Source organism: Oncorhynchus mykiss, chromosome 2 (assembly GCF_057628025.1).
Source record: "Oncorhynchus mykiss isolate SJ-2025 chromosome 2, ASM5762802v1, whole genome shotgun sequence".
NCBI lineage: Eukaryota > Metazoa > Chordata > Actinopteri > Salmoniformes > Salmonidae > Oncorhynchus > Oncorhynchus mykiss.
Genome location: NC_143023.1, coordinates 99,906,321 through 99,933,969, shown reverse-complemented (window position 1 = coordinate 99,933,969; position 27,649 = coordinate 99,906,321). Strand labels below are relative to the sequence as shown.

At 41.5% G+C, this 27,649-nt stretch overlaps 1 protein-coding gene across 1 annotated transcript; it reads left to right on the top strand.

Annotated features, from left to right (window-relative positions):
* The first annotated feature begins 1,125 nt into the window (after positions 1-1,125).
* Positions 1,126-27,489, top strand: LOC110502573 (transcription factor 12-like). The gene is made up of 9 exons (XM_036960791.2): positions 1,126-1,412; positions 10,847-11,092; positions 15,143-15,328; positions 16,523-16,684; positions 17,128-17,325; positions 19,015-19,271; positions 21,023-21,258; positions 24,789-24,948; positions 26,192-27,489. Exons 1-8 carry the CDS (start codon positions 1,338-1,340, stop codon positions 24,935-24,937), a joined length of 1,509 nt encoding a protein of 502 aa, XP_036816686.2. The 5' UTR covers positions 1,126-1,337; the 3' UTR covers positions 24,938-24,948; positions 26,192-27,489.
* The last annotated feature ends 160 nt before the right edge of the window (positions 27,490-27,649 follow it).

Below are 27,649 nucleotides of genomic sequence, written 5' to 3'. Positions count from 1 at the left end.
CCAAATCAACACTGTGTTAGATTACAGCCAAATCAACACTGTGTTAGATTACAGCCAAATCAACACTGTGTTAGATTACAGCCAAATCAACACTGTGTTAGATTACAGCCAAATCAACACTGTGTTAGATTACAGCCAAATCAACACTGTGTTAGATTACAGCCAAATCAACACTGTGTTAGATTACAGCCAAATCAACACTGTGTTAGATTACAGCCAAATCAACACTGTATTAGATTACAGCCAAAACAACACTGTATGAGATTACAGCCAAAACAACACTGTATTAGATTACAGCCAAAACAACACTGTATTAGAGTACAGCCCAAACAACACTGTGTTAGATTACAGCCAAAACAACACTGTATTAGATTACAGCCAAAACAACACTGTATGAGATTACAGCCAAAACAACACTGTATTAGATTACAGCCCAAACAACACTGTATTAGATTACAGCCAAAACAACACTGTATTAGATTACAGCCAAAACAACACTGTATTAGATTACAGCCAAAACAACACTGTATTAGATTACAGCCAAAACAACACTGTATTAGATTACAGCCAAAACAACACTGTATTAGATTACAGCCAAAACAACACTGTATTAGATAATAGCCCAAACAATACTGTGTTAGATTACAGCCAAAACAACACTGTATTAGATTACAGCCAAATCAACACTGTATTAGATTACAGCCAAAACAACACTGTATTAGATAATAGCCCAAACAATACTGTGTTAGATTACAGCCAAAACAACACTGTATTAGATTACAGCCAAATCAACACTGTGTTAGATTACAGCCAAAACTACACTGTGTTAGATTACAGCCAAAACAACACTGTGTTAGATTACAGCCAAATCAACACTGTGTTAGATTACAGCCAAATCAACACTGTGTTAGATTACAGCCAAAACAACACTGTGTTGGATTACAGCCAAATCAACACTGTATTAGATTACAGCCAAAATGACACTGTATTAGATTTCAGTTAAACGTTCCTTGTAGTAAACCAACATCATACTAGGTATGTAGGTGGTTTAAGTTAGAACACTCCTAGAATCCCTCCTTAAACCACCCCCTCACCAATCTCTTGAATGGACCAACCCTCTTTTGCATAAATTGTCTGTGACAGAGTAAGCCGGGTGAGCTGCAGGGTTAGGGTAAAGAGAGGCAGTGTGTGAGCACTGTAGAGCATAGAGATAGGAGCTGTGGACTCACAGGACTATACTATAGACACTACTGACTACTGGAGTCTATACTACAGGACCACGGACAAACTACTGAAGCTAGTGGGCTGTTGACCTGAAACGGAAACTGAACAGCATCATGCACTGTGCTTCCTATCCCGTCTCTGTAGGGACCACCAGCAATAACCCAATGTATTGCTACAATGTCAAATCGGTGAGTGTGTTTATTACCTACTTAGAATTGTTTTGACTTTTTTATTTTTTACCTTTATTTAACTAGGCAAGTCAGTTAAGAACAAATTCTTATTTACAATGACGGCCTAGGAACGTTGGGGTTAACTGCCTGTTCAGGGGCAGAACGACAGATTTGTACCTTGTCAGCTCGGGGGATTCGATCTTGCAACATTTCGGTTACCTGCCGTCACTGAAAGGGTGTATAGCGTGTTTATTATCTATTTATAAAGGGTGTATAGCGTGTTTATTATCTATTTAGAAAGGGTGTATAGCGTGTTTATTATCTATTTAGAAAGGGTGTATAGCGTGTTTATTATCTATTTATAAAGGGTGTATAGCGTGTTTATTATCTATTTAGAAAGGGTGTATAGCGTGTTTATTATCTATTTAGAAAGGGTGTATAGCGTGTTTATTATCTATTTAGAAAGGGTGTATAGCGTGTTTATTATCTATTTAGAAAGGGTGTATAGTGTGTTTATTATCTATTTAGAAAGGGTGTATAGTGTGTTTATTATCTATTTAGAAAGGGTGTATAGCGTGTTTATTATCTATTTAGAAAGGGTGTATAGTGTGTTTATTATCTATTTAGAAAGGGTGTATAGTGTGTATATTATCTATTTAGAAAGGGTGTATAGCGTGTTTATTATCTATTTAGAAAGGGTGTATAGTGTGTTTATTATCTATTTAGAAAGGGTGTATAGTGTGTTTATTATCTATTTAGAAAGGGTGTATAGTGTGTTTATTATCTATTTAGAAAGGGTGTATAGCGTGTTTATTATCTATTTAGAAAGGGTGTATAGCGTGTTTATTATCTATTTAGAAAGGGTGTATAGTGTGTTTATTATCTATTTAGAAAGGGTGTATAGTGTGTTTATTATCTATTTAGAAAGGGTGTATAGCGTGTTTATTATCTATTTAGAAAGGGTGTATAGTGTGTTTATTATCTATTTAGAAAGGGTGTATAGTGTGTTTATTATCTATTTAGAAAGGGTGTATAGCGTGTTTATTATCTATTTAGAAAGGGTGTATAGCGTGTTTATTATCTATTTAGAAAGGGTGTATAGCGTGTTTATTATCTATTTAGAAAGGGTGTATAGTGTGTTATTTATCTATTTAGAAAGGGTGTATAGCGTGTATATTATGTATTTAGAAAGGGTGTATAGTGTGTTTATTATCTATTTAGAAAGGGTGTATAGTGTGTATGTCTCTGTTATATTATACTATTGATGAAGTAAGACATTATTAAGTTTGTAAAACATTATAACACTTCATCCTCTATTTTCTCAGTTTGTCCAACATTTGTGTCTATCACTTGTTATTAACATTATCCTCATATACTAATAAGGCAGGGATAATAAAGTCAGACAATATCACTATCAGTGTAATAATATGCTCTGGTATAGTACAGAATTGACACATCAAAGTAAGCCTACTCTGTTCACTAGTGTTGCAGGTCCCTCGTCAGTTTCAATTTAACTGTCATTCATCACTACAGGGAGTCCAACATTCATCACTACAGGGAGTCTAACATTCATCACTACAGGGAGTCTAACATTCTATATCAGTCATCACAACAGGGAGTCCAACATTCTATATCATTGATCACGACAGGGAGTCCCAACATTCTATATCATTCATCACGACAGGGAGTCAAACATTCTATATCGTTCATCACTACAGGGAATCTAACATTCTATATCATTGATCACTACAGGGAGTCTAACATTCTATATCATTCATCACTACAGGGAGTCTAACATTCATCACAACAGGGAATCTAACATTCTATATCATTCATCACTACAGGGAGTCCCAACATTCTATATCATTGATCACGACAGGGAGTCTAACAATCAATATCAGTCATCACAACAGGGAGTCCAACATTCTATATCATTCATCACTACAGGGAGTCTAACATTCTATATCATTCATCACAACAGGGAGTCTAACATTCATCAATACAGGGAGTCTAACATTCTATATCATTCATCACAACAGGGAGTCTAACATTCATCACTACAGGGAGTCTAACATTCTATATCATTCATCACTACAGGGAGTCTAACATTCTATATCATTCATCACTGCATGGAGTCTAACATTCTATATCATTCATGACTACAGGGAGTCTAACATTCTATATCATTCATCACTACAGGGAGTCTAACATTCTATATCATTCATCACTACAGGGAGTCTAACATTCTATATCATTCATGACTACAGGGTTTCTAACATTCTATATCATTCATCACTACAGGGAGTCTAACATTCTATATCATTCATCACTACAGGGAGTCTAACATTCATCACTACAGGGAGTCTAACATTCTATATCATTCATCACTACAGGGAGTCTAACATTCATCACAACAGGGAGTCTAACATTCTATATCATTCATCACTGCAGGGAATCTAACAAATCTATATCATTCATGACTACAGGGAGTCTAACATTCTATATCATTCATGACTACAGGGTTTCTAACATTCTATATCATTCATCACTACAGGGAGTCTAACATTCTATATCATTCATCACTACAGGGAGTCTAACATTCATCACTACAGGGAGTCTAACATTCTATATCATTCATCACTACAGGGAGTCTAACATTCATCACAACAGGGAGTCTAACATTCTATATCATTCATCACTGCAGGGAATCTAACAAATCTATATCATTCATGACTACAGGGAGTCTAACATTCTATATCATTCATCACTACAGGGAGTCTAACATTCTATATCATTCATCACTACAGGGAGTCTAACATTCATCACAACAGGGAGTCTAACATTCTATATCATTCATCACTACAGGGAGTCTAACATTCTATACCATTCATCACTACAGGGAGTCTAACATTCTATATCATTCATCACTACAGGGAGTCTAACATTCTATATCATTCATCACTACAGGGAGTCTAACATTCATCACAACAGGGAGTCTAACATTCTATATCATTCATCACTACAGGGAGTCTAACATTCTATACCATTCATCACTACAGGGAGTCTAACATTCTATATCATTCATCACTACAGGGAGTCTAACATTCTATATCATTCATCACTACAGGGAGTCTAACATTCTATATCATTCATCACTACAGGGAGTCTAACATTCTATATCATTCATCACTACAGGGAGTCTAACATTCATCACAACAGGGAGTCTAACATTCTATATCATTCATCACTACAGGGAGTCTAACATTCTATATCATTCATCACTACAGGGAGTCTAACATTCTATATCATTCATCACTACAGGGAGTCTAACATTCTATATCATTCATCACTACAGGGAGTCTAACATTCATCACAACAGGGAGTCTAACATTCTATATCATTCATCACTACAGGGAGTCTAACATTCTATATCATTCATCACTACAGGGAGTCTAACATTCTATATCATTCATCACTACAGGGAGTCTAACATTCTATATCATTCATTACTACAGGGAGTCTAACATTCTATACCATTAAAATAACAGACCCTTTCATATACCTCTCATCAAAAGTCATTGCAGAGAACATGTGTCATGGGGGTTAGGTATATGCAGCTATGGCTGTATCTGTGTGTGTGTGTGTGTGTTCAATGGCACTAGAACTGGGACTGAGTGTTCCATTCAGTCAGTGATGTCTGTGTAAATGTATGAAAAGCTCAGAATCTCTGTGGTTTCATTGTGATAGAAGATTATGACATTTGCAGCACGTACTTACACTTTGTAATGTAATTGACCAAATGTCCCTCCTTCAGCTTTCGGAACACAACATATAATGTATCAGTCTATATTTACCGCCTCCCATTTCTCTAATGTGTAGCAGATTGCTGTGATCTCTATTTGATTTGACCGTGGTGTGTTTTAACACTGGTCCCTATCCTCGTCCATTACCACCATCAAAGACTGGGAGACTAACTAACTAGAACCAGACCTTAGAGAGTAACTAACTAGAACCAGACATTAGAGAGTAACTAACTAGAACCAGACATTAGAGACTAACTAACTAGAACCAGACGTTAGAGAGTAACTAACTAGAACCAGTCATCAGAGACTAGAACCAGACGTTAGAGAGTAACTAACTAGAACCAGACGTTAGAGAGTAACTAACTAGAACCAGACGTTAGAGAGTAGCTAACTAGAACCAGTCATTAGAGAGTAACTAACTAGAACCAGACGTTAGAGGGTAACTAACTAGAACCAGATGTTAGAGAGTAACTAACTAGAACCAGACATTAGAGAGTAACTAACTAGAACCAGACGTTAGAGACTAACTAACTAGAACCAGACATTAGAGACTAGAACCAGACATTAGAGAGTAACTAACTAGAACCAGACGTTAGAGAGTAACTAACTAGAACCAGACGTTAGTACCATGTGGCTAAAGTTGGAAGGGGTGTTACTGTAGGGTAGAGGCCTTAGAATAGTTGTTCAATATTGCACTCATTTAAATCTTCCTCTAAATGATTGAAAGTATACATTCAAAATGGAGTCTTTCATGTCTTCATTCAAGTTTTTGTTTCCATCAGAGATGATATCAGTCATGTTTTTGTTGCTATCAGAGATCATATCAGTCATGTTTTTGTTGCTATCAGAGATGATATCAGTCATGTTTTTGTTGCTATCAGAGATGATATCAGTCATGTTTTTGTTGCTATCAGAAATGATATCAGTCAAGTTTTTGTTGCTATCAGAGATGATATCAGTCATGTTTTTGTTGCTATCAGAAATGATATCAGTCATGTTTTTGTTGCTATCAGAGATGATATCAGTCATGTTTTTGTTGCTATCAGAGATGATACCAGTCAAGTTTTTGTTGCTATCAGAGATGATATCAGTCATGTTTTTGTTGCTATCAGAAATTATATCAGTCATGTTTTTGTTGCTATCAGAGATGATATCAGTCATGTTTTTGTTGCTATCAGAGATGCTATCAGTCATGTTTTTGTTGCTATCAGAGATGATATCAGTCATGTTTTTGTTGCTATCAGAGATGATATCAGTCATGTTTTTGTTGCAATCAGAGATGATATCAGTCATGTTTTTGTTGCTATCAGAGATGATATCAGTCATGTTTTTGTTGCTATCAGAGATGATATCAGTCATGTTTTTGTTGCTATCAGAGATGATATCAGTCATGTTTTTGTTGCTATCAGAGATGCTATCAGTCATGTTTTTGTTGCTATCAGAGATGATATCAGTCATGTTTTTGTTGCTATCAGAGATGATATCAGTCATGTTTTTGTTGCAATCAGAGATGATATCAGTCATGTTTTTGTTGCTATCAGAGATGATATCAGTCATGTTTTTGTTGCTATCAGAGATGATATCAGTCATGTTTTTGTTGCTATCAGAGATGATATCAGTCATGTTTTTGTTGCTATCAGAGATGATATCAGTCATGTTTTTGTTGCTATCAGAGATGATATCAGTCATGTTTTTGTTGCTATCAGAGATGATATCAGTCATGTTTTTGTTGCTATCAGAGATGATATCAGTCATGTTTTTGTTGCTATCAGAGATGCTATCAGTCAAATGTGTGTTGCTGTTAGAGATGCTAATGTATCACAACTGTGACGTTAAAGTGCAGTACATTACACCTCTATCTTCCTGTAGTTGTGTTCTTCACACATGGTGAAAAGTCTCCCATCATTTGTGATGACATGACTGATGGTTTATAAATCAATGCGCTACTAAAAGAGAATGTCATGGCGACGGTTCATGTGTGTGTGCCAAGTTGTGTGTTCGGGGGTTGTTATTGGGGGCCAGTGGGGGTGTGCTGGGGCGGGGGCGTGACCATTATTAACGGGTCGCCTGCTACGTCCCATAGTGTGTGTATGTGTGTGTGCCCGTGCATATGCAGTATGTGTGTATGTGTGTGTGTTATCAACGGGTCGCCTGCTCCGTCCCATGGTAAGGAGGACAATTGGCATTATCCTGCACCATATGCTACCCACGGAGACTCAGACAGGGCTAGTGACAGCAGGGGCTCCTGTGGTTGGCCTGGTCCCATTATCACCATGGAACTTGTGCCAAACACGGCTAGAGCTGTGTGTGTGTATGTGGGGGGGGGGGGGGGGGGGGCATTGTGTGTGTGCGTGTGTGCGTGTGTGCGTGCGTGTGTGTGTGTGTGTGTGAGCATGCTCAAGAGGGTCTTTAAATAGAGAGCTGGTCTGCTTTACAGGCGTTTGTCACCGGGGTAACAGTGCCTGTTGTCGGGGTAACTGACACCCCATTGATGTTCCTCAGGGAGGTTGATTTTAATTTCCTGAATCAGATCAAAGAGATGGGGTGGGGGTGGGGGGTGCAGGTGCAGCACAGACCTCTCAGTGTAGGTAGGTGTTTCATTTGTAAAACCTCCTTCGATGATACAATAGTTAATTCTCATTTTTTATTGTAATAAAATAGAAAACTGTCACTGTTTCAACATTTAGTTATTTTCTAGGTGAGACAAAAGTCTCATACTCTATTACAACTGTGGTGTGGTCAGATCCTGTGGTCCGATCCTGTGGTCCGATCCTGTGGTCCGATCCTGTGGTCCGATCCTGTGGTCCGATCCTGTTGTCTGATCCTGTGGTGTGGTCCTGTGGTCCGATCCTGTGGTCCGATCCTGTGGTCCGATCCTGTGGTCCGATCCTGTGGTCCGATCCTGTTGTCTGATCCTGTGGTGTGGTCCTGTTGTCTGATCCTGTGGTCTGATCCTGTGGTCCGATCCTGTTGTCTGATCCTGTGGTGTGGTCCTGTTGTCTGATCCTGTGGTCTGATCCTGTGGTCCGATCCTGTGGTCCGATCCTGTTGTCTGATCCTGTGGTGTGGTCCTGTGGTCTGATCCTGTGGTCCGATCCTGTGGTCCGATCCTGTGGTCCGATCCTGTGGTCTGATCCTGTGGTCCGATCCTGTGGTCTGATCCTGTGGTCTGATCCTGTGGTCCGGTCCTGTGGTCATATCCTGTTGTCTGATCCTGTGGTCTGATCCTGTGGTCCGATCCTGTTGTCTGATCCTGTGGTGTGGTCCTGTTGTCTGATCCTGTGGTCTGATCCTGTGGTCCGATCCTGTGGTCCGATCCTGTGGTCTGATCCTGTGGTCTGATCCTGTGGTGTGGTCCTGTGGTCTGATCCTGTGGTCCGATCCTGTGGTGTGGTCTTGTGGTCCGATCCTGTGGTCCGGTCCTGTGGTCTGATCCTGTGGTCTGATCCCGTGGTGTGGTCTTGTGGTGTGGTCCTGCTGTCTGAAGAGGATTTATCCAATGTTGTTCTGCAGCTTTTTCCAAATGAAATTCTTTCTATCCCAATCTTCCAAACTAGCCCTAAACCTGATTACGATTAGGGCTGAAGGGAATTCTCTCTCTCTCTCTCTCTCTCTCTCTCTCTCTCTCTCTCTCTCTCTCTCTCTCTCTCTCTCTCTCTCTCTCTCTCCCTCTCTCCCTCCCTCCCTCCCGGGCAGGCGGTGATGGGGAGGGGATGCTGTTCCCTTAATCCGGATGAGGAGGTGCATGGATCACCCAGTTTAGGGATTAACACAATAGCTCTGAGTCTGCTCCTTTCAGCACACTGCTTGGTTTTTATTTAGACTTCTGTAGTATACTGTATTATACTGTATTATACTGTATTATAGTGTAGTGTACTATAGTATACTGTATTATACTGTACTATACTGTAGTGTACTGTATTATACTGTATTATAGTGTAGTGTACTTTAGTATACTGTATTATACTGTATTATACTGTAGTGTCCTGTATTATACTGTATTAGACTGTATTATACTGTAGTGTACTGTATTATACTGTATTATACTGTATTATACTGTATTATACTGTAGTGTACTGTAGTGTACTGTATTATACTGTATTATACTGTAGTGTACTGTATTATACTGTAGTGTACTGTAGTGTACTGTATTACACTGTATTATACTGTAGTGTACTTTAGTATACTGTAGTGTACTTTAGTATACTGTAGTGTACTGTATTATACTGTATTATAGTGTAGTGTACTGTAGTGTACTGTAGTGTACTGTATTATACTGCAGTGTACTGTATTATACTGTAGTGTACTGTATTATACTGTATTATACTGTAGTGTACTGTATTATACTGTAGTGTGCTGTATTATACTGTATTATACTGTATTATAGTGTAGTGTACTGTAGTATACTGTGTTATACTGTATTATACTGTAGTGTACTGTATTATACTGTAGTGTACTGTAGTATACTGTAGTATACTGTATTATACTGTAGTGTACTGTATTATACTGTATTATACTGTTGTGTACTGTAGTATACTGTATTATACTGTATTCTACTGTAGTGTACTGTATTATACTGAATTATACTGTAATGTATTATACTGTTTTATACTGTATTATAGTGTAGTGTATGGTAGTATACTGTATTTTACTGTAGTGTACTGTATTATACTGTAATGTACTGTATTATACTGTAGTGTACTGTAGTGTACTGTAGTGTGCTCTAGTGTACTGTATTGTGCTGTAGTATATGGTTATATACCATGGTATCCTGTATTATAATGAGTATACTGTAGTATACTGTAGCTTCAGTTCACAGTTCTGGTATTGCGTTGATCCATAGTCATATATTTACATATGTCTTCATATAGGCTATACTGTATATATTCACATATAGGCTATACTGTATATATTCACATATAGGCCATACTGTATATATTCACATATAGTCTATACTGTATATACTGTATTCACATATAGGCTATTCTGTATATGTCCACAAGTATTCATATAGACTATACTGTATATATTCACATATAGGCTGTACTGTATATGTCCACAATTATTCATATGGACTATACTGTATATATTCACATATAGGCTATACTGTATATATTCACATATAGGCTATACTGTATATATTCACATATAGGCCATACTGTATATATTCACATATAGTCTATACTGTATATACTGTATTCACATATAGGCTATTCTGTATATGTCCACAAGTATTCATATAGACTATACTGTATATATTCACATACTGTATATGGGTGGCAGGTAGCCTAATGGTTGGAGCGTTGGGACTAGTAACTGAAAAGTTGCTAGATCGAATCCCTGAGCTGACAAGGTAAAAAAAATCTGTCGTTCTGCCCCCTGAACAAGGCAGTTAAACCCACTGTTCCCTCGTAGGCCGTCATTGAAAATAAGAATTTGTTCCTAACTGACTTGCCAGGTTAAATAAATGTGTGTTTATGTACATACTTTTGGTCTCTGGTTTCTACTATGCCACTGACATCTCTTCCAGTGACTAGGAAGAGTAACTTCACGAAGTCATTGTTTCAGTGTTATAGACGTTTAGTTCATCACAATCTTTCATTTAGCTGTCCCCCCCCCCCCCCCCCCCCCCCCCTTTGTTCTTCTCAGGTCTATGCTCAATCTCCAAATCATGACGACCTCCTCAACCCTGACTCATCCTCACACCCCTCCTCCAAAGCTCCAGGCAACGTGTTCACGGCAACCTTTTTCAGTGAGCGACAGGGGAACAACAGTTCACCTGACATGTGGAACTCCAATGGAATGAACCAGCCTGGCTTTGGAGGCATGGTGGGAGGGGCCTCAGCTCACCAATCAGGAAGCTACAACAACATGCAACCAGCACATAATCACCTGGTAAAGAACTGACTGTACATGACTTTACTGACACAAAGAGTTTTAAATAAATCATGTTCTACTTATAGTTTTATTTTGATGGGCTCACACAGATGTAGATACTAACCCAGCACATGTACAGTACCAGTCAAAAGGGTTGCAGCACTCCATCACTCTCCTTCTTGGTCAAATAGCCCTTACTCAGCCTGGAGGTGTGTTGGGTCATTGCCCTTTTGAAAAACAATGACAGTCCCACTAAGCGCAAACCAGATGGGATGGCGTATCGCTACAGAATGCTGTGGTAGCCATGCTGGTTAAGTGTGCCTTGAATTCTAAATAATTTCACAGAAAGTGTCATCAACAAAGCACCCCCACACACCATCAAACCTCCTCCTCCATGCTTCACGGTGGGAACCACACATGCGGAGATCATCCGTTCAACTACTCTGTGTTTCACAAAGACACGGAGGTTGGAACCAAAAATCTCAAATTTGGACTCATCACACCAAAGGACAGATTTCCACCGGTCTAATGTCCATTGCTTGTGTATCTTGGCCCAAGCAAGTCTCTTCTTATTATTGGTGTCCTTTAGTAGTGGTTTCTTTGCAGTAATTCCACCATGAAGGCCTGATTCATGCAGTCTCCTCTGAACAGTTAATGTTGAGATGTGTCTGTTACTTAAACTCTGTGAAGCATTTATTTGGGCTGTAATTTCTGAGGCTGGTAACTCTATTCTTTGCTGTTCTTGCTATAATATGGCCGCCTCGCTTCGCGTTCCTAGGAAACTATGCAGTATTTTGTTTTTTTTACATGTTATTTCTTACATTGGTACCCCAGGTAATCTTAGATTTCATTACATACAGTCGGGAGGAACTACTGAATATAAGAGCAACGTCAACTCACCATCATTGCGACCAGGAATGTGACTTTCCCGAAGCGGATCCTGTGTTTTGCCCTCCACCCAGGACAATGGATCGAATCCCAGCCGGCGACCCTAAACAACGACGCCGTAAAAGGGGCAGACAAAGCGGCCTTCTGGTCAGGCTCCAGAGACAGGCACATCGCGCACCACTCACTAGTATACTACTCGCCAATGTCCAGTCTCTTGACAACAAGGTTGATGAAATCCGAGCAAGGGTAGCATTCCAGAGAGACATCAGAGACTGTACCGTTCTTTGCTTCACGGAAACATGGCTCACTGGAGAGACGCTATCGGAGTCGGTGTAGCCAGCTGGTTTCTTCACGCATCACTCCGACAGAAACAAGCATCTTTCTGGTAAGAAGAGGGGCGGAGGGGTATGCCTTATGATTAACGAGACGTGGTGTGATCATAACAACATCCAGGAACTCAAGTCCTTCTGTTCACCTGACTTAGAATTCCTCACAATCAAATGTCGACCGCATTATCTACCAAGGGAATTCTCTTCGATTACAATCACAGTCGTGTATATTCCCCCCCAAGCAGACACATCGATGGCCCTGAACAAACTTTATTTGACTCTTTGCAAACTGGAATCCATACATCCTGAGGCTGCATTCATTGTAGCTGGGGATTTTAACAAGGCTAATCTGAAAACAAGACTCAATAAATTCTATCAGCATATCGATTGCGCAACCAGGGCTGGTAAAACCCTGGATCATTGTTATCCTAACTTCTGCGACGCATATAAGGCCCTCCCCCGCCCTCCCTTCGGAAAAGCTGAGCACAACTCCATTTTTTTGCTTCCAGCCTACAGACAGAAACTAAAACAAGAAGCTACTACACTTAGGTCTGTTCAACGCTGGTCCGACCAATCTGATTCCACGCTTCAAGACTGTTTCGATCACGTGGATTGGGATATGTTCCGCATTGCGTCCAACAACAACATTGACGCATACGCTGATTCGGTGAGCGAGTTCATTAGAAAGTGCATCGGCGATGTCGTACCCACAGAAACCGTGGAATGATGGCAGCATTCGCGAGAAACTGAAAGCGCGAACCACTGCTTTTAACCAGGGCAAGGTGACCCGAAAAATGACCAAATATAAAAACAGTGTAGCTATTCCCTCCGCAAGGCAATCAAACAAGCTAAGTGTCAGTATAGAGACAAAGTAGAGTTGTAATTCAACGGCTCAGACACAAGAGGTATGTGGCAGGGTCTAACAGTCAATCACGGATTACAAAAAGAAAACCAGCCCCATCGCGGACCAGGATGTCTTGCTCTCAGACAGACTAAATAACTTCTTTGCTCGCTTTGAGGACAATACAGTGCCACTGACACGGCCCGCTACCAAAACCTGCGGACTCTCCTTCACTGCAGCCGACGTGAGTAAAACATTTAAACGTGTTAACCCTCGCAAGGCTGCATTCCCAGACGGCATCCCCAGCCGCGCCCTCAGAGCATGCGCAGACCAGCTGGCTGGTGTGTTTACGGACATATTCAATCAATCCCTATCCCAGTCTGTTGTTCCCACATGCTTCAAGAGGGCCACATTGTTCCTGTTCCCAAGAAAGCTAAGGTAACTGAGCTAAACGACTACTGCCCCGTAGCACTCACTTCCGTCATCATGAAGTGCTTTGAGAGACTAGTCAAGGATCATATCACCTCCACCCTACCTGACACCCTAGACCCACCCCAATTTGCTTACCGCCTCAATAGGTCCACAGACGACGCAATCGCAACCACACTGCACACTGCCCTAACCCATCTGGACAAGAGGAATACCTATGTGAGAATGCTGTTCATCGACTACAGCTCAGCATTTAAAAAACATAGTACCCTCCAAACTCGTCATCAAGCTCGAGACCCAGGGTCTCGACCCTGCCCTGAGCAACTGGGTACTGGTCTTCCTGACAAGCCACCACCAGGTGGTGAGGGTAGTTAACAACATCTCCACCCCGCTGATTCTCAACACTGGGGCCCCACAAGCGTGCGTTCTGAGCCTTCTCCTGTACTACCTGTTCACCCACGACTGAGTGGCTATGCACGCCTCCAACTCAATCATCAAGTTTGCGGACGACACTACAGTGGTAGGCTTGATTACCAACGATGACGAGACGGCCTACAGGGAGGAGGTGAGGGCCCTAGAAGTGTGGTGTCAGGAAAGTAACCTCACACTCAACGTCAACAAAACAAAGGAGATGATTGTGGACTTCAGGAAACAGCAGAGGGAGCATGCCCCTATCCACATCGACGGGACAGTAGTGGAGAGGGTAGTAAGTTTTAAGTTCCTCGGCGTACACATCACGGACAAACTGAATTGGTCCACCCACACAGACAGCGTTGTGAAGAAGGCGCAGCAGCGCCTCTTCAACCTCAGGAGGCTGAAGAAATTCGGCTTGTCACCAAAAGCACTCACAAACTTCTACAGATGCACAATCGAGAGCATCCTGTCGGGCTGTATCACCGCCTGTTACTGCAACTGGTCCGCCCACAACCGTAAGGCTCTCCATTGGGTAGTGAGGTCTGCACAACGCATCACCGGGGGCAAACTACCTGCCCTCCAGGACACCTACACCACCCGATGTCACAGGAAGGCCATAAAGATCATCAAGGACAACAGCCACCCGAGCCACTGCCTGTTTACCCCGCTATCATCCAGAAGGCGAGGTCAGTACAGGTGCATCAAAGCAGGGACCGAGAGACTGAAAAACAGCTTCTATCCCAAGGCCATCAGACTGTTAAACAGCCACCACTAACATTGAGTGGCTGCTGTCAACATACTAACTCAACTCCAGCTCAAATTAACAAGGCACACCTGTTCATTTAAATGCATTCCACCTCATGAAGCTGGTTGAGAGAATGCCAATAGTGTGCAAAGCTGTCATCAAGGCAAAGGATGACTTCTTTGAAGAATTTCTAACATAAAATATATTTTGATTTGTTTAACACTTTTTTGGTTACTACATGATTCCATATGTGTTATTTCATAGTTTTGATGTCTTCACTATTATTCCACAATGTAGAAAACAGCAAAAAAAAGAAAAACCCTTGAATGAGTAGGCGTGTCCACATTTTTGACTGGTACTGTACATACTGATGCACTCTGGTCCGCTGCCAAATCATGTGTATGTTGTTTTTTGTTTCGCAGGACTATTCTCCCCATTCAGTCTCACCTGTAGAGGAGAACAGGGGTCTTCCTCCTATGTCTACCTTCCACCGTAACAACCCTGCTGCATCTCACACCCAGTCAGCCAACAGCTCAGAGAACACCACAGGAAACCACTCTACAGGAAGGTCACAGACTGGAGCAGCCCTGGGGAAAGCACTAGCTTCTGTAAGTACTGGAACCTACCTGTCCTGTCTACCTGTCCTGTCTACCTGTTCTGTCTACCTGTCCTATCTACCTGTCCTATCTACCTGTCCTGTCTACCTGTCCTATATACTTGTCCTATCTACCTGTCCTATCTACCTGTCCTATCTACCTGTCCTGTCTACCTGTCCTGTCTACCTGTCCTATCTACCTGTCCTGTCTACCTGTCCTATCTACCTGTCCTATCTACCTGTCCTGTCTACCTGTCCTATCTACCTGTCCTATCATACTCTGTTCCTCTAATATTCTATGGCTTTTCCTGAGAATTTGGATTGGATTTGGAATGTCAGTTTACTTCCTGAATGGACTGAATTGAAATGGAATTGACCCCACTCCTGCTAGCCAGACAGATTACAAAGCCAGAGAACAATATCCTCTATCCACGATGACTACTAGGGAAATGACCCGTAGTGTTTGGTTCCTAGTATAACAAGTGACTGTGTTACATTATTAACGCAGCCCTGGGCCGTGCTCGTGCTGCCGGTGTGTTAATTGGATGCTGTCTGAGCAGTAACCAGGATTGACGAGTCAGCTTGGTTTACGAGCCTCGCTGCAAAGCCCGAGGCGGAGGTTGTAAAACCACACAGAGAAGTTACAGGTTGTGCTTTTAAAATGATGCATGGAGTTGCTCCTCACAGTCCTCTAACCACATCTTTACCCCACCTCTTCCCCCCACCTCTTCACCCCACCTCTTCACCCCACCTCTTCACCCCACCTCTTTACCCCACCTCTTCCCCCCACCTCTTCACCCCCCACCTCTTTACCCCTCCTCCTCTTTCTCCCCCCTTCTCTTTCTCCCTCCTCCTCTACCCCTCCTCCTCTACCCCTCCTCACCTACCCCTCCTCCTCTACCTCTGCTAATCTACCCCTCCTCCTCTACCTCTCCTAATCTACCCCTCCTCCTCTACCCCTCATCCTCTACCCCTCCTCCTCTACCTCTCCTAATCTACCCCTCCTCTTCTACCCCTCCTCCTCTACCCCTCCTCCTCTACCTCTCCTAATCTACCCATCCTCCTCTACTCCTCCTCCTCTACCTCTCCTAATCTACCCCTCCTCCTCGACCCCTCTACCTCCCCGTCATACTCATCCTCTGCCCCTCACCTTCTCTTCCTTCTTTACCCTCTCTTCTCCTCTCTCTGTCTGTCTGTCTGTCTTCAGATTTATTCTCCTGACCACACCAGTAGCAGTGAAAACTCCTCCACACCAGACAGGTCTCCATCTCCATCTCCACACACAGGCTCTGGCCCCCCAGCTTACCCGTGGCACACGTCTGCTCAGACCTCTGTCTCCCCCAGTTACCAGTGTTCTCCTATATCTCTGGTATGGACATGACGCTCTGTGACACTCACTTGACATACAAGACTACCTGCACATACAGTAGCTCGAGTTGCAATTTGACTTGATGTAACTACAACTACAACTAAACAATTATTTTCTGGGTTATAGTTGCCTAGTTAAATAAAGGTTAAATAAAAAACAATTCAAAAATGTATAACCAACCTTAAATCAATGCAATCTTTTATATTCTCTCATGACAATAACACACCGTCTCTCTCTTTCTCTCTCTCTCGCTCCACTACTCTCTCTCTCTTTCTCTCTTTCTCTCTCTCTCTCTCTCTCTCTCTCTCTCTCTCTCTTTCTCTCTCGCTCCACTACTCTCTCTCTCTCTCTCTCTCTCTCTCTCTCTCTCTCTCTCTCTCTCTCTCTCTCTCTTTATCTCTCTCTCTCTCTATCTCCCTGCCCCACCCCCCTCCTCACTCTAGTCTCAGTTGGAGGATCGTCTAGATAGACTGGATGATGTGATCTATGTTCTGCATAACCATACGGTGGGACCCATCCCCAGCCTGCCCTCTGACATCCACAGCCTGTTGAACCAGGCCAACCATGGACACATCCACAACACCCCACTACCAGGGACACACCATAGACACAGACCCACCACGGCACATGGCACAGCCATGGTGAGACACAGTCCTTACTCTGTCAAAGTCTTTCAGGTTGTGTCTGTTTTGTGCATAAAAAAATGTGTCGAGAAAGGCTATTGGCCACTGTGTGTGTGTGCCCACCCACTGCTCTACCAGTCACATCAGACACGCTCTAGATATGGTATATGGTACATGGTACATTTCAACATATTTTACACATGTCATTTCAACATATTTTACACATGTCATTTCAACCTATTTTACACATGTCATTTCAACATATTTTACACGTGTCATTTCAACATATTTTACACGTGTCATTTCAACACATTTTACACATTTCATTTCAACATATTTTACACACGTCATTTCAACATATTTTACACATGTCATTTCAACATATTTTACACGTCATTTCAACATATTTTACACATGTCATTTCAACATATTTTACACATGTCATTTCAACATATTTTACACATGTCATTTCAACATATTTTACACATTTCATTTCAACATATTTTCCATAACGGGAGGAGTGTTGTTCTGGAAATAGAGAACAGAGAGGAACACCGTGTTTAATTTAATTTGATGCGGATCTGGAAAGTCTATCTATGTGTGGATGCTGTTCTGTCAAGGACCAGGTAAACGATATGGACAGGGAATACATAGCCTGGTCCCAGAACGGTTAAGTGCTGTCTTGCCACTCTCACTGGCATGGCACAGCGAGACAGCACAAACAGATCTGGAACCAGGCTACAAATCCTACATCGTGACCACTTACATATCAGTGTGTTTCTCTTTCCTTCCTGGAGATTGAACCCAGCTGTAGTGGTGAAAGTCCAGACAGAGGACAGAGTGATGGAAGTAGGTCTACGTTATATTTAGAGGACAGAGTGATGGAAGTAGCTCTACATTATTTTTAGAGGACAGAGTGATGGAAGTAGCTCTACGTTATATTTAGAGGACAGAGTGATGGAAGTAGCTCTACATTATATTTAGAGGACAGAGTGATGGAAGTAGCTCTACATTATATTTAGAGGACAGGGTGATGGAAATTGGTCTACGTTACATTTTAGAGGATATAGAACTGTCTAATCCCTAGTAGGGCTATTACATTCATTCAGGTTTCCAGGGATATATGTGTCCATTACAATGAATGATTCCTGAACAGAATTAGGGGCTATGTTTAGGAGAGCTATGGGGATTAACATCCTCTGTGATTAAATTCATTCCGTGAGATAAACAGGGATCTGTTCAGGGATACAGAATTTGGTGACCTATTTGTCATTATGAGGGCGGCAGGTAGCCTAGTGGTTAGAGTGGAGGGGCGGCAGGGTAGCCTAGTGGTTAGAGTGGAGGGGCGGCAGGGTAGCCTAGTGGTTAGAGTGGAGGGGTGGCAGGTAGCCCAGTGGTTTGAGCGTTGGACTACTGACCTGGAAGGTTGCAAGTTCGAATCCCCCGATCTGACAAGGTACAAATCTGTCGTTCTGCCCCCTGAACAAGACAGTTAACCCACTGTTCCCCAGTAGGCCGTCATTGAAAATTATAATTTGTTCTTAACTGACTTGCCGAGTTAAATAAAAGTTAAAATTAGAAAATTTATGCCGCATCAAGAAATGTGGTTAAAGTGTAATTTATTTATTAATAGTTGATTCTGTAAATGAAATACTGAACTTGTACATCGTCTTTACGTAACCCTCTTAACGTGTGTGTGTATTGCAGGTAGACACTGTCAATCTGAACAACAACTCCCACCCTGCACTGCAGAGACGTTCACAGAATCAAAATGGCCACTCCTTCCCGGCAGGACTAGGTGGCTTGGAGCTGAAGTTGGAGGGTCTGGAGAGAGATGAGCAGTATGAGCTACATCACAGCCATCACAACCAGGGTCACAGACACAGACACAGCTCTGACAGCCACAGCCAGCGCTCCGATGAGGAGAGCGAGTCCCACAAGACACAAGGAGACAGCATGACCAGGTGAAGACAGCAACATCAGCTATATGCTCTCTCTCTCTCTCTCTCTCTCTCTCTCTCTCTCTCTCTGCCTCTAGACTGCTCCCAGATCAGCTATCTGTTCTCTCTTTCTGCCTCTAGACTAGTCTCAGATCAGCTATATGATCTCTCTCTCTCTCTCGCTCTCTCTTTCTCTCTCTCTCTCTCTCTCTCTCTCTCTTTCTTTCTCTCTCTCTCTCTCTCTCTGTCTCTCTGTCTCTCTGTGTCTCTGTCTCCTCTCTCTCTCTCTCTCTCTCTCTCTCTCTCTCTCTCTCTCTCTCTCTCTCTCTCTCTCTCTCTCTAAATCTAACTCTAGCCTGGTCCCAGATCAGCTTTCTCTCCAGTTCTGTTTGTGCTGTTTTTTTTAACACAGTCAAAAGTTTGGACACACCTACTTATTCAAGGGTTTTTCTTTATTTTTTACTATTTTCTACATTGTAGAATAATAGTGAAGACATCACAACTATGAAATAACACATATGGAATCATGTAGTAACCAAAACTGTGTTAAACAAATCAAAATAGATTTTATATTTAAGATTCTTCAAAGTTGCCACCCTTTGCCTTGATGACAGCTTTGCACAAGCTAGACATTCTCTCAACCAGCTTCATGAGGTAGTCAGTCACCTGGAATGTATTTCAATTAACAGGTGTGTCTTGTTAAAGGTTAATTTGTGGAATTGTTTTGTCACATGAACTGAAATTAGGCAAACTATTTGAATTCTACGTAGCCTATAATCTATTCATCTTCAGTCATCTCAGGTTTTCATTAGAAGCATCATTTTACAGTTTCTTTTTTTGTGTAACAATTGAAAAGACATTGGCAACTTTGTAGGCTATTAGTCAATTAGACAATTATTATTATCATTATCATTATTATCATTATTATCATTATCATTATTATCATTATTATCATTATCATTATTATCATTATTATCATTATTATCATTATTATCATCATCATTATTATCATTATTATCATTATCATTATTATTGGCATTATCGTTATCGTTATCATCATTATCATCATCATTATTCTCATTATCGTTGTCATTGTCATTGTCGTTATTGTCATTATCGTTGTCTTTATCATTACCGTTGTTATTATCATCATTATTATTATCATTATCGTTATCATTATTATCATTATCGTTATCGTGATCATTATCGTTATTTACTATCATTATTATTATTATTATTATCAGGCAACTTAATTCTGGAGTTTTCAGTGGTCACTCTTGATTCTGTGTTTAGCAGGGACCTTCTGTGTATAAAGTGATGTGGAAGAGCAAAACAAAACCAAAAACATCTAACAACAGCTGTTCTACGAGTGTTCTGATACAGTCGCTAAATAACCAATGATTTCAAGTGCAACTTTAGTAACAATGGTTTTGGGAAACAGCTCGGCTACTAAAGATACATCGTCAGATGGTTCTAACGATGACCTTAATGCTGCGAAGGCTCTGGGAAACTAGGCCCTAGAGCAGAGTAGTCCCTCTCTACACAGCAGGGGTTGGTAATGACGTCCTTTCAGCCATTTAAGCCCGCTGGCTGTGTAGATGCCTATCTGTCTGTTGCGTTGATAAAAAGCTGGTAATGGCTCAAAGATTCAACTAGATTTGTATCTGGATATCAGATTGAGAGATTCGACTTTAAAAAAAATACATACAAATGCCAACCAGAGGGCGCCACGTACCAATCCTGAAACCTCTTGCTTTCTCTCTCCCGTTTTACAGCAGCATCCATGAAGATGAGGACAACCTGAGCCCGGAGCAGAAGGCTGAGCGGGAACGAGAGCGGCGGATGGCCAACAACGCCCGCGAGCGCCTGAGGGTCCGTGACATCAACGAAGCTTTCAAGGAGCTGGGTCACGTGACCCAGCTGCACCTGAAGAGCGAGAAGCCGCAGACCAAGCTGCTGGTTCTTCACCAGGCCGTGGCTGTAATACTTAGTCTAGAACAACAAGTCAGAGGTCAGTACTCCTGCCATCCCGAACATCCCCTGCCATCCCAAACAGATTATGGCTATTTCTCAATTAATCTTTCCTCGATTCCTCACATCCTCTCTCCTCGCCTCCTTTTCAAAAACACATTGGGGGAGAAGGTCTGAGGGATGACCTCGTACCTTATCTTCTAATACGATCGAAAAGGAGATTAGGAAAACACAGAAAGACACATATATCTGTTATCTCAATGACTAACCTATATATATATACATATACATATATATATATATATATATAGGTAGCCTAGTGGTTAGAGTTATATATATAGGTAGCCTAGTGGTTAGAGTGTTTGGTTAGAGTGTTAGGCCAGTAACCGCAAGATGGCTTGATCGAATCCTCTAGCTGACAAAGTAAAAATCTGCCCCTGAACAAGACAGTTTAACCCACTGTTCCCCGCTAGGTCGTCATTGTAAATAAGAATTTGTTCTTAACTTACTTGCTTAGTTAAAAATATATATATAACGTGCCCCTTGACTTTTTCCACATTTTATTACGTTACAGCCTTATTCTAAAATTGATTAAATAGTTTCCTCCCTCTCATGAATCTACACACAATACCCCATAATAGCAAAGCAAAAACAGGTTTTTAGAATTTTTTGCAAATTTATAAAAAATAAAAAACAGAAATATCACATTTATATAAGTATTCATACCCTTTACTCAGTACTTTGTTGAAGCACCTTTGACAGCGATTAAAGCCTCGAGTCTTCTTGGGTATGACACTACAAGCTTGTCACACCTGTATTTGGTGAGTTTCTCCCATTCTTCTCGGCAGATCCTCTCAAGCTCTGTCAGGTTGGATGGGGAGCATTGCTGCATAGCTATTTTCAGGTCTCTCCAGAGATGTTAGATCGGGTTCAAGTCCAGGCTCTGGCTCGGCCACTCAAGGACATTCATAGACTTGTCCCGAAGCCACTCATGTGTTGTCTTGGCTGTGTGTTTAGGGTCAATGTCCAATTGGAATTTGCTCCGTTCATCTTTCCCTCGATCCTGACTAGTCTCCCCGTCCCTGGCAGTGAAAAACATCCCACAGCATGATGCTGCCACCACCATGCTTCACCGTAGGGATGGTGCCAGGTTTCCTCCAGACGTGACACTTGGCATTCAGGCCAAAGAGTTCAATCTTGGTTTCATCAGACCAGATAATCTTGTTTTTCACGGATTGAGAATCCTTTAGGTGCCTTTTGGCAAACTCCAAACGGGCTGTGATGTGCATTTTACTGAGGAGTGGCTTCGTTTGGTCACTCTACCAATAAGGCCTGATTGGTGGAGTGCTGCAGAGATGGTTATCCTTCTGGAAGGTTCTCTTATCTCTGCAGAGGAACTCTGGAGCTCTGTCAGAGTAACCATCCGGTTCTTGGTCACCTCCCTGACCAAGGCCCTTCTCCCCTGATTGCTCAGGTTGGCCAGGTGGCCAGCTCTAGGAAGAGTCTTGGTGGTTCCAAACTTCTTCCATTTAAGAATGATGGAGGTTCTTGGAGACCTTCAATGCTGTAGAAATGTTTTGGTACCCTTCCCCAGATCTGTCCCTCGCCACAATCCTGTCTCTGAGCTCTAGAGACAATTCCAACGACCTCATGGCTTAGTTTTTGCTCTGACATGCACTGTCAACTGTGGGACCTTATATAGACAGGTGTGTGCCTTTTCCAAATCATATCCAATCAATTGAATTTACCACAGGTGGACTCCAATGAAGTTGTAGAAATATCTCAAGGATGGTCAATGGTAATAGGATGCACCTGAGCTCAATTTAATGTCTCATAGCGAAGGTTCTGAATACTTATGTAAATGTAGGTATTTCTGTTTTTTATTTGTCACTTTGGGGTATTGTGTGTAGCTTGATGTGGACATTTTTTTGTATTTAATCCATTTTTAGAATAAAGCAGTAACGTAACAAAGGTGAAAAAATGTAAAGGGGTCTGAATACTTTCTGATTGCCCTGTATATAAAGTCTGAATGAATAAGTACTTCAGTGGAACATGAAGCTACGTATCCTCCTCTCTTTCTACGGGATGGCGTGGGCATGACCTCTTCCCTCTCTCCTCCATTAAGGTCAGAGAAGGAGAAAGAGAGAGAGAGATGGTGGTGTGTGAGACAGACAGAGAGAAGGGTGGGTGTTTGAGAGAGATAGAGAGAGAGTTGGGGAGAAAGCATGAAAGAGAGAGAGAAAGTTAGAGAGGCAAAGACAAGGAGGAATGCCAGAGAGAGAACGAGACATTAAAGGAGAGAGAGAGAGAGAGAGAGAGAGAGAGAACGAGAGATTAAATGAGAGAAAGAGAGAGAGACATTAAATGAGAGAAAGAGAGAGAGAGCGAGACATTAAAGGAGAGAAAGAGAGAGAGAACGAGAGATTAAATGAGAGAGAGAACGAGACATTAAAGGAGAGAAAGAGAGAGAGAACGTGACATTAAAGGAGAGAAAGAGAGAGAGAACGAGAGGTTAAAGGAGAGAAAGAGAGAGAGAACGAGACATTAAAGGAGAGAAAGAGAGAGAGAACAAGACATTAAAGGAGTGAAAGAGAGAGAGAATGAGAGATTAAAGGAGAGAAAGAGAGAGAGAGAGAACGAGACATTAAAGGAGAGAAAGAGAGAGAGAACAAGAGATTAAATGAGCGAAAGAGAGAGAGAGCGAGACATTAAATGAGAGAAAGAGAGAGAGAACGAGATATTTAAGGAGAGAAAGAGAGAGAGAACGAGCCATTAAATGAGAAAGAGAGAGAGAGAGAGAGACATTAAAGGAGAGAAAGAGAGAGAGAATGAGACATTAAAGGAGAGAAAGAGAGGGAGAACGAGAGATTAAATGAGAGAGAGAACGAGAGATTAAGTGAGAAAGAGAGAGAGAGAGACATTAAAGGAGAGAAAGAGAGAGAGAACGAGAGATTAACTGAGAGAGAGAACGAAACATTAAAGGAGAGAAAGAGAGAGAGAACGAGTGTTATGTGAACGTGACAGAATCCACAAGTATTAAAATACACACCAGAGATATTAGAGAGTCATACCACGTCTGATCCTGGTTCCCTGTCTGGTCTATGGAACAGTCATACCACGTCTGATCCTGGTTCCCTGTCTGGTCTATGGGACAGTCATACCACGTCTGATCCTGGTTCCCTGTCTGGTCTATGGGACAATAGCAACGTTGTCCTAGTTTTTTACCTTTATTTAACTAGGCAAGTCAGTTAAGAACTAATTGTTATTTTCAATGACGGTCTAGGAACAGTGGGTTAACTGGTCTAGGAACAGTGGGTTAACTGGTCTAGGAACAGTGGGTTAACTGGTCTAGGAACAGTGGGTTAACTGCCTTGTTCAGGGGCAGAACGACAGATTTTTTCCCTTGTCAGCTGCGGGATCAGATCTTGCAACCTTTTGGTTACTAGTCCAACACTCTAACCACTAGGCTACCTGCCACCTATGGGATATTCCTAATGTTGATGTCCTGGTTCATTGTCTGGTCTATGGGGCAGTCCTAACGTTAATGTCCGTGTGATCTGCTACCTCTAGAGCGTAACCTGAACCCCAAGGCAGCCTGTCTGAGGAGGAGGGAGCAGGAGAAGATGTCAGCTGGGTTAACAGATGCCCAGGGCCTGCAGCAACACCAGGCATCACTACATCCTGGACTAGATGCATCTAACCCCATGGGACATCTATAAACATTTGACAGGTATGGGAATGGGCACCTGACTTTGTATAAAAGTGGGGGTGCACAATCTGGGGCATTTTAGATTTTAGATTATACTTTTTTTTAACCATTTTCCAGCAATTCTATATTGTTTCTCAACAAGGAGAATCCATGTTTACTTGACAGACACAACATTTTTTCTCAGGGTTTTGCTACAATAAATAGCATTAAAAGATGGTTTTTAAACTAGATTACTAATCTTCCCTAAAAGTCCCACCCACAGTGAATGATTGACAGGTCTGAAACCCTACCAATTCTGTGACTTACAAACATTCCTCCCCCTCCCCTGAGAATCCCACCCACAGTGATTGATTGACAGGTCTGAAACCCTACCAACCCTGTGGCTCACAAACATTCCTCCCCCTCCCCTGACAATCCCACCCACAGTGATTGATTGACAGGTCTGAAACCCAACCAACTCTGTGACTTACAAATATTGAGGGCAGCAGGGGCAGCAGGGTAGCCTAGTGGTTAGAGCGTTGGACTAGTAACCAGAAGGTTGCAAGTTCAAATCCCCGAGCTGACAAGGTACAAATCTGTCATTCTGCCCCTGAACAGGCAGTTAACCCACTGTTTCTAGGCCGTTATTGAAAATAAGAATTTGTTCTTAACTGACTTAAGTAACCTAAAAAAACAAAGTGTAAATACAAATTCCAGATTTTAGATTCTTCAAAGTAACCACCCTTTGCCTTGATGACAGCTTGGCTGGTACTGTACCTCTACAAGCATTTCGTTACACCCACAATAACTAAATATGTGTATGTGACCAATGCAATTTGATTTGATTTGATAAATTGCTGCTCTGAAACCAGAAAGAATAAGATCAAGCTCTGGTAATCTGGGTCTTTGCCTATTTATTTTAATGGTTTCGGCTAGAGACATGCGATTTTCTGCGCTGTAATGGACAAGCATGGTAATTATTATATATTTTATAAAATGGTCAGATATATCTATTTTTAATACAGACTATAAAAAATGTTTTAAAAAATTGACAAATGACCTAATGGATTATAATAATTTTCTGGTACCAAAAAAAAGAGATGCAAAAACACAAGTTTGCCACCCCCTTATTTTAATAGTGAGGGTGCACCTGCTCTGTTTTCTCCATGGCTCAGGCATCTATGGTGCTAACATCTCTCAGGACTTCTTCTTCTTCTTTGGTAGCATGTGTTGATCTGCTGTCGATCCAAGTTAAATAATCTATTCTTTCTTTCTACATATGAAGTGTGGAGGAGGATCATCCTGAGACGGTTAAAGACCATCCAAGACCATCCAATGACATCCAAGACCATCCAAGACCATCCAAGGCCACCCAAGACCATCCCAGGACATCCAATGCCATCCAAGACCATCCAAGACCACCCAAGACCATCCAGGGACATCCAAGACCATCCAAGACCATCCAAGACCATCCAAGTCCATCCAAGACCATCCAAGACCATCCAAGTCCATCCAAGACCATCCAAGACCATCCAAGGCCATCCAAGACCATCCAAGACCATCCAAGACCATCCAAGGCCATCCAAGACCATCCAAGACCATCCAAGGACATTCAATTGTTTCTCTGTAAAGTAAGCTACGAGACTGTAAAGTAAGTAAGCTAAGCTATGAGACCAAGAGACAGAAAAAGTGTTACAGCAGCTCAATAGTCACGATAGGGACATTTCCTGAAGCTCCTGTTGGAATTTGACCTGTGCCTAAACGTATAACTTGTTACTGACAAATGCATTTTAACCAGCAAGTGTTTTGTATGTTTTTTCTATTCGTTGTACAGTGAAGAAGAAAAAAGGTAACTCTTTTTTTTTGGGGTAATAATAATTCAATGTTTAATTAATATTTTTATTATATTCTCCTATGTCAGTATTCGACCTCTTAGGGTGGTACAAGTTTAGCTGTACACTCGTGTGCGCGCTTGGCCAAGTCAGATTTTTTTTGTGCTTTTTGTTTAGGCTACAATTGGAATAATAATTAATTGTTCAGAGTTTTTATTCATAATATTGATTACTTTTTAATAGCTTTTTATTGTTTATATTTTCTACAATTACTAATAAGTAAATATCTGAATTACAGATCTTTAATTTTAAACTAAGTATGTGTTTCTTCAGAAGACAGTGTAAATATTTATCTTTAATTAAGCAATCCCTGATTTTCTGTATATTGGGGAGATTTCCAGCTTCCTTAGTCCGATTGCCCACTCTCTCTTTGGGCTACCGGACTCTGGGTTGCCCACTCTCTCTTTGGGCCTTTGGGTTACCAGGTGCCGGTGGTACTTTTCAGCCTGGTACCCACCTTCCTTAGTCCGATTGCCCACTCTCTCTTTGGGCTTCCGGACTCTGGACTCTGGACTCTGGACTCTGTATATGGGGAGAGCTCCAGAATGGGGAATGTCTTTGTAAAAAACCTTCCAGTTATTTACAGTTATGTTGTATGTCATCTTCAGTAAATGTTAACCATTATATTAATAGTAATGTGTACAGAAGTTCTGCTCAAATAATGAAATAAATGTTTGTTTTTTAGATATCAGAAGTATTTCTTATTTATCCCTTTCAACAGTATCAGACAAGACATATAGTATGTATTATTCGAGGTGTTAATGATGATGATGAAGATGAGGAGGATGAACACCTGCGCAATTTGCTGAATATTTTTTTTATTTTTTTTATTAACAAATATCAACAAACAT

Bases quoted from the DNA above. Each gene is read 5' to 3' on its own strand.
- LOC110502573 (XM_036960791.2), top strand. From the start codon at position 1,338: ATGCACTGTGCTTCCTATCCCGTCTCTGTAGGGACCACCAGCAATAAC. The intron at 16,685-17,127 runs GTATGGACATGA...TCCTCACTCTAG, and splicing joins AGTGTTCTCCTATATCTCTG to TCTCAGTTGGAGGATCGTCT. The intron at 21,259-24,788 runs GTCAGTACTCCT...TGCTACCTCTAG, and splicing joins TCTAGAACAACAAGTCAGAG to AGCGTAACCTGAACCCCAAG.